Source organism: Ascidia mentula, chromosome 7, assembly GCF_947561715.1.
Source record: "Ascidia mentula chromosome 7, kaAscMent1.1, whole genome shotgun sequence".
Classification (NCBI taxonomy): Eukaryota; Metazoa; Chordata; class Ascidiacea; order Phlebobranchia; family Ascidiidae; genus Ascidia; species Ascidia mentula.
This window is the reverse complement of record NC_138572.1, coordinates 7,674,928-7,683,282: the sequence shown is the minus strand read 5'-3', so window position 1 is coordinate 7,683,282 and position 8,355 is coordinate 7,674,928. Positions and strand designations below refer to the sequence as shown.

Sequence of the window (8,355 nt, the reverse complement as noted above, 5' to 3'; positions counted from 1 at the left end):
CAACAAAACGAATTTTAGCAGTAAGCAAGCTCAATTTTACATCAGAGAGCAGATGCATCGCAGAAATACAAATGTATGTATGTAGCTTATACTTCAATAGAAATCACAAAACAACATTTTTCAAGAAACACATTGGGGAAAGTACCGTAAACGCGGGAATTTTTGTGATCAATAGGTATCCCTTTAATTCTTTTTGCAATTAACTTGCTCACGTTGCTTTATCTACAATTAAGTCGCCCTGTGGCCAAAATGGGGACAAAATCTCCCCCTAACCTTTGTCTTATCTCGGCGCTGCGTGAGAGGAATGCAGCGAGGCGTGATGCCGTAGATTACGAACCACCACCGAAGCTGCGCATTTTGCCTAACGCCAGAGGTTTGCGGAAGGTGGTACAAGAACTGGCCATCAGCAACAAGCAGATTTGTCTGTCAGGTTTGTTTACGTTTGAATTTATGGTTTGTTCCCAAGCTACTGTTGTGATTTCTGCAGAAGTCATGAAAACGAGAAAACAAGCGAAAGTAGGAAATGACAGAAATGCAATTAACAACAACACCACCAAGCACACAGATATTGAGATAGAAGTAACTATTGTTTTATTGTTGTTGTTGACGGTAAAATAATGTAAAACCAGAGCTATTTGCTATAGGCATCACTATTTTGTTCTGGAATATTTCTAAATATTGCAATTTTGGCGTTGTCAGTATAGCAACCCATTACCCTTGTGTTATAGGATGCTGATGTCATTTTTAGCTGGGACAAGAAATCAGTAATTACAAAAAAGAAAGAAGTGGAAAGACTGCAAAAAATCTCCGGCCAAGTAAAACCAGAAATAAAGTACGAACACTATTTAAAAATCCCAATAAAACTTCAGCATATGTAACCAGCAAAATTATGTTGCCTCCAGGTTTTACAACAGACTTGTTCTCGCTGATTCTATTACATCAAAGCATGAATATGTAACTGTCGGTGATGGGGCAATTGTAGCCAGCGGTGAGGATGGTAAAGAAGACTACATTGCACGAATTGAAGCATTTTATGACACAGGTTTGTAATTGAGTAATGATAAAAGTAATAATTACCTGTTTAGAAGAATAGAATGAAAAAGTACTACTTTTTGCCAAGTTCAAAAGTGATAAAAAAACTGATTTCTTTCATTGCAAATACAAATATTTCCCAGAGTTAACTTTATTTCCATAGCTGCTTAACTCTTTAAAACTGCTATAGATAGTGTTGTTATGTCATTACCTTTAAACTTTCCTGTATTTCGGCCCATTTGTCAGTTCTTTTATTATCGTTGAAATGTTGTCATGAAGGTGCATTGGTTGACAGCAAATGTGCAAGAGTCAGTTGGTTTTTCACGCAAAATGAAATGCCCAAGTCTAAATTGCCAAGAAGATGTTTTCCAAATGAGGTAAAAGTTTTGTTCCTGCTGGCCTAGTATGTTGTTTATGTATAAATCATATTGTTGGCTTTCCTTTTCCAAATTAGCAAAACACATTTTTGTGTATCAGTATTACTTTTCATATATATACAGAAAACTATGACATTTACAGGTGTTTTTATGCATTGCTGACTCAGACAAAGTGATTGATGCAGAGACGATTGTTCAACATTGCAAAATTTCCTTGGTTGCTCACCCTCCAGCCCCATCTAGTGGTAAGATTATTGAAATTAAATTCTGCGCAATTGTTTCTTTTTAACGGAATATTGTTTTTGTTAGTTCGTGAGCAACAGGAACTCACTTATTACTACAGGAAGAGTTTTAATGGCAGGCAAGTGAGAACAATTGAAACAACACCAATGGGTGAGTGGTTTGTGATGCTTTAGCTGGTCACTAATCTTCATTGTAGATGCAGTTTGTTTTGCTGTTGTTAAAGGAATAACTTTAAAAAATTTGTATACATACTTATATTTTCTTAAAAATTATGCAGTTTCCAATTCTGAGAATAAACCACACAAAAAACTACCTCAAACTGTGACAAATGGCAAAAGTAAACGTACAGATAATCAGAAGGAAAAAGAAAATTCTTCCATACCCAAAACCCCTCTAAAGTCATCTGAAAATTCAACAGGTTTCTATCTGGGATATAAAGTTCAATGTAATGTAGTATGGCAATGTAAATCTTTATTATAATATATCAGCTATCAGGGGAATAATGCATACATATAGTTTAAAATGGTTTAATACTTTATGTTAAAATTGTCTAAGCAAAATTATATAACTTGTTTAACGTTTCAAATGTATGTATTTTGCAAATGTATTTTGTTGTATAGAGCAAAGCACAAAGTCAAGAAAAACACCAGAAATTGTTAATACGACAACACTAACTTCACCTCTGTCTGCTTCACGCATGAGAATGGTCAGCGTGAGTGTTGCTGCTTTGGATATACTGGACAGTGGTAATGACAGTGACAGTTCCATTTCCACTCGCAGCAGTAAAGGTTGGTACCTGTTCCATGTGCTTTGTAGATGAAATTTATTCAGTGCAATTTACTTAAGTGACCATCATAAAAAAACATTAGGTTCATGAGCATTGCAGCCAATTCATTGTCATTTTTAAAAAATAACCCTCTTATTAGTTGTAACATATAAAATGGAATAGAATACACCTCACCACCTCTAGTATACTTAGCATATGCATTCCCACTGTATTTTTACAATAGCTTAAAATATGTGTTTCTTACATTCCAGCCAGCACCACATCCTCTGTAAGAAAATCAAGAACTGGCTTAAAGAAGGAGGTACTGCCCAACTCAAAAAAGAAAATTTGTTTCCATAACAAATTTTTTTCCTATTTTTAGAGTGTTGTTGTGAAGTCCGCAGTCAAGAATCTCAAAGCACAGGAGAATGTCAAGAAAGTGACTCCGCTACGCATTGACAAAAACGCAATGCACGTCATTCCAAAACAAAAACAAATTTCCAAGACTGTATCCAAGCCAAAAACAAAAAATCAGTCATCGGTTGGTTCCGAAATTACAAGACTAAGTAAAACTGCAGAAAAATCAAACAATGCTCGAAGATCTGTTCGACTTTCACTTGCTGGAACAGGTAAAAATTTGCCTGCTTTTTTTAAATTATATATATCACACTCTATGTTGTATTCTCCAAGCTGATTTAAGTGAACTTTTCTTTACTGTCAATTATAGTACAAATATTCAGTTTTTCACTAAAAAATACAGTTTTGGCTAAACCAGTGGTTCTAGGTGACATGCAGTTAGGCGACCATTGTGCTAATCCAACACTTTAAAAAAAGGTATTATTATATTTTCTCATTCTTTGTTTTTAAGAAACTACCAAACCAAGCAAAGCAAGAAGAAAGTTAGTGGATGAGAAAGCTGATGAAAAAGTTTCAAAAAATGACATCAATTTAAAATCTGACCCCCGGAAATCTTCACGTTTGTCCATAAAAATAACAGGTACGTATGTAAAGATTTTAAAACTTTTGAAAAGTGGCCAAGTTGTGGCAGATTATTTTATACAGTTCTGTATCAGTATAAATTCTTTAACAGTTTTGCTTTAACAGAGCTGCATAAAGAACAAAACAGCAAACAAAAGCAAGTGGAAGCCACAACAGAAACCCCAGACGATACAGCAGGAGAGGATTCAGATTATGACGATCTGTTTGTTGGAAAAGCTGATTCAAAGCACAAGAGGCGATCTGCTAGGCTATCAGTAAAGAAACTAGGTAGACAAAAGTAACTTATATTGTAGAAATAAACAGAATGGTTAGTTGTGTAAAAAGAATGAAACTTTTTCATTTGATTACAGGCAGTGGTTATTTTCATGAGTAATGGATAAAGAGTAAAAAGCACCCTGTCGTAAATGGAATATTATTCTATTTTATTTAGATTTCTTGTGGTATCACTAAATTTTACAGTTTGGAAATACTTGAGGTTGAAATAGCAAAACTAAATGTAAAACTTTTTTATTTCTAAGCAATGTGGAGCCAATAATATGAATTGTGATTATTGTGACACGGGGCCTGACGGCACTATTGGTTGAGCTTTGCTTGGCCATAGTGTCTCCACCTTGTTTTCTCTGTTTTGGTTGCACCTAGTTTGGTGCCCAACGGATGACGGTGATTGTATAGTCACCACAAAGTGGAAGTCTTTGCTTGGCCGTTTGGTCAGCAAAGTCGTCTTGTAATCACACCAGCTGCACTGATGAGACCTTTTAGGTCGAAACAGTGGCCATCTGTCTGTAGCTTATACACAATTTTTATTTCTATTCATAACTTAATATTGTTTCAGGGGAACAAGAAAGGCCAATTTTGAACAGAGCAAGGCGGAAACTGTTGCCTGTTGATAAAAACAAAGTGGATGAGGATTCAAGTGATAATGAAGATATAAGTGATGAGGACAAGGATTTCAGCGGAAGCTCATCGAGTGACTCAAGCAGTGACGAAAATGAAAGCGATGAGTCAGAAAAAGAAAACATAGGTGGCTTTTTTGTCAAAACACAAATTAGGCATTGCAAAGGCCTGCAATATATTAATTTTACAGCTATCTTGAAACAATAACTATACACTGACAATAGCTGAAGAAGTTTTTTTAGGCCAACAACTTTAAAAAACAATAAATATTTTTGAAAAAAAAAAAATATATAAAAAATTGTTCCAATACATTGCGGGATTTAGCTTGAATGTAAACAAAATTTATTTCAGGTAAAAATACAAGAACCCCGAGAAGAGTAAGAATTTTAACCCCCAGAATAAACAGATCTACCAAAAAAGGGAATGCAGTAACACCAATTGTTATTAAAACACCAAAGGTTCATAGTTTATTTTGTCTTATTTGTCATGCAAGAGTAATAACAATAGTTTTTGGTGAACTTAGTCTGACCACAAACATGTATCGAGTCTGTTCCTAATTCTGAATACATTTAATTCAGCATTTAATTTTTATCAGCAAATTGTCTGCTAGCACCTAACACTCTATGTTGCAGAGTAGTAGTGGAATGAATATTCTCTGTTTACGTAGAAATATATTAAAATGAGCACCTTTCTATGTCAAATATATATCTCTTTTATAAATGCTCTTCTCTTCATAAAAAGGAAAAAAAATTCTGTGAATTCCCTTACAGAATCGGAAGCCTTTTATTCCTACAAGGAAGACGCCAATCAGGGCACTGAACAGTGTGTTTGATCAAGCACGAGACAGGCTCCATGTTTCTGCTATTCCTGATTCTTTGCCATGCAGAGAGGAGGAATTCCAATCAATTTATTCATTTGTGGAAGGAAAAATCCTTTCTGGCACTGGAGGGTAAATTACAAAATACATAACATATGAAAATATTTACCTTTTTTCACAAAAGTTACTAAAGGCTAATTAGTAAGGAAAAATACAGTGTCCTTTTTTAAGGGTATTATGGTATGTTTCTTGGTTTAACTTGAAATGCTGTTTTAGGACCAAAAAGTAAAGTAATGTGTTTATTGACACAATTCTAACAGTCTTATGTAGTACCCACATGTTTATGACTTACTTTCATTTATCACCTATCAATTACAATAACTCAAAAATTGAAATGTGCTTTTTGGGGTATATATAGGTGCATGTATATTAGCGGAGTTCCTGGAACAGGAAAAACAGCCACTGTTATGGAAGTTTTGTCAAGTTTAAGATGCTGTGTTGAAGATGAGGATCTAGAGATTTTCAATTATGTTGAAATAAATGGAATGAGATTAACGGAACCACACCAAGCCTATGTTCAAATTTTAAAGGTAATTGTTAAGGCCTAAAAACTTAGCAAGGTGGAGTAGCATTCGTAACTGATAAAGTTAAAACCACCTTGTAATGCACACTTACTGAAGTTATTCGTTTGTTGATGTCGATTAAGTCACACAGTGAGCCATACAGTGTTAAATTTATTTATCAAATCATCCATAATATAACAGCAACTAATATCACATGTATTTTGTCAAATAAAAAATAATAATAATTTCAAAAATTGAAAAACAAAATAATTAAAGTTTTAATAAAGTTTTAAGTGGTCACTGATTAAACAAGTTTTATACATTTGTTAAGACCGTGCCTTTGGAAACATGTAAGTATTTTGATTTAGGACTAACATATGTGTTGTTTGTGCAGCAATTGAAAGGTAGAAAGGCAACTCCTGAGCATGCTGCCCATTTACTGACCCAACATTTTGATCAGAGAGGGAAGAAGACTACTTTACTATTAGTGGATGAGCTTGATCTTTTGTGGACAAAAAAGCAGGTATTTTTTGTGTTAGTAAAAGTGAAAATGTTTTTTAATTGCATGAAATATAAAAGGCTACGTTGGTCTGAATTTGATGCTCATTAATATTTATATTTAAAACCTGTAATTACATGAAAGTCTGTAAAGTCAACGCAACCACAAAACGGTATTTGAACCCAGCGATTCTTAGCCTTTTTAATTATTGGTGTCGGCAACCAGTTGTATTATTTAGTATTTATACAACCAATCTTAACAATTCAAAATGCCCTGGTTAAAAACATCTGGTATAACTTTTGTTTTAAGGATGTCATGTACCACATCTTTGACTGGCCTTCACATCGTCATGCAAAGCTCGTCGTTGTTGCCATCGCCAACACCATGGATCTTCCCGAGAGAATTATGATGAATCGTGTATCGAGCAGATTAGGTCTCACCAGACTTTCCTTTCTGCCCTACAATTTTAAACAAGTGAGATAGCTGCAATGCATGCGAATATAGACTTCAAACTGTCCTAAAGCTTATTTCTTTTGTGTGCTTTTCTTGTATATTATTGTTGTTGCCATGACAATTGCTTTATTAATATATTTGTAGTTGCAAGCAATTGTTGCTTCAAGATTATGTGGTCTTGATGCGTTTGATGCTGATGCGATCCAGCTAGTTGCACGTAAAGTTGCAGCAGTGTCTGGCGATGCAAGAAGATGCCTGGATATTTGCAGGAGGGCAGTGGAAATTGCAGCCAGAGAAAGAAGGTATTTTTTTGTTTATAACTCTTGTGTAGCATTTGGATTCATAACGACCTTAATGCTTTTAGGTTAAAGCTATAATGCCACAAAAATAGGTTTTGTCTTCATAATTTATCATTTTCCTCGCTTATAGGCAAAAGAAGGATATTGAACGAGTGGGAATTGAACATGTACACGAAGCACTGCAGGAAATGTTTGCTTCACCAATGGTCATGTTTATCAGGTAATATGCTTGCAACTGTGCTTACCAACTAATTCAATGGCAGTGCAATACAAAAATACCTGATTTTAATTGTCTATTTTATGTTATCACAAAAAAACGAATAGTTGCAAATAAAGTAACAAAACAAAAACTTGTATCAAAAAATATGTAAAATAAAAAAAATATTCATACCATTATTTATAAATAAACATGATGCCAATAATTGTGGAAAAGTGTAGGTAGTAGATGTTAACAACCAATATAATAAAATATTTTTTGAAAAAAACATTTTTTAATTTGTGATAAATAATATGTGACTTCCAAAATAAACACACTACAACAAAATGCAATTATTTTTGCTTATAAATATTCACTTACTATGCTACTACCAAAGGGGTTAACATTACTTTATTTCAATAATATTTCTCATTAGAAACTGCTCAAAGCAAGAGAAGCTCTTTCTTCGGTCAACTGTGTCAGAGTTCAGGAGGTCTGGATTGGAAGAAGCGACTGTGGGACAAATTCTACAACATCATGTGACTTTAGCTAAACTCGACAATCTGCCTCCAGCCACTGTCACTTGTCTTATTAAGGTATTGAAGCTTGGTTTTATTAAAAGGTCTTGTTTCTTATAGTGGAATTTATCAATTAGTAATATCTGCTTGTCATGCTTACTGTGTTATATGGATGATATTACTGACAGTACTTTATCCAAAAGCAATTTTTGTGTAATTTTAAGTTCTTTTCGAGCATTTTAATGCAATATCATAAGGTACATTAAACATAATATCATTTATCGTGTTCGGGTATCCAACCTTGTTATTTTTTAGGTTTGCAATCAACTCGCTTCGTCGAGAGTTCTGTTGCTAGAGATGGGAAGACATGACCTGTATGCTCGCGTTCGTTTGAATGTCAGTGTGGATGATGTGTTGTTTGCATTAAATGCGGATTCGTGAACGTGGTTAACATCAGTAACACATTTTGCTTATATTGACCTGTGGTTTATATTGACTTGACAGCATTTTATGATTATTATTTATCATAGCTAGTAAAATAAACTTTTTCCAAACGAGCCAGCAAGAACATCGTATAGTTACCAAAGCCGTACTGTTGACACAGGTCGAAGCAGTGGTATGAAGCTTTTACTGCAGCTCTCAAAGTTTTTATGCCTGCCAGAGGTATATTAAACTTAAGTGGATTGGTTGAATGGTTAA

The 8,355-nt window shown here is 34.3% G+C and overlaps 1 protein-coding gene across 1 annotated transcript; it reads left to right on the top strand.

The window, feature by feature from the left end:
• The first annotated feature begins 249 nt into the window (after positions 1–249).
• LOC145909450 (uncharacterized) lies at positions 250–8,110 on the top strand. Its single transcript, XM_082996840.1, has 23 exons — positions 250–430; positions 488–579; positions 729–832; positions 903–1,042; positions 1,312–1,409; positions 1,552–1,654; positions 1,719–1,802; positions 1,930–2,070; positions 2,273–2,440; positions 2,691–2,740; positions 2,801–3,047; positions 3,287–3,415; positions 3,523–3,684; positions 4,250–4,438; positions 4,663–4,769; positions 5,082–5,260; positions 5,547–5,718; positions 6,086–6,214; positions 6,500–6,664; positions 6,788–6,945; positions 7,073–7,162; positions 7,575–7,734; positions 7,972–8,110. Exons 1-23 carry the CDS (start codon positions 250–252, stop codon positions 8,095–8,097), a joined length of 3,174 nt encoding a protein of 1,057 aa, XP_082852966.1. The 3' UTR covers positions 8,098–8,110.
• The last annotated feature ends 245 nt before the right edge of the window (positions 8,111–8,355 follow it).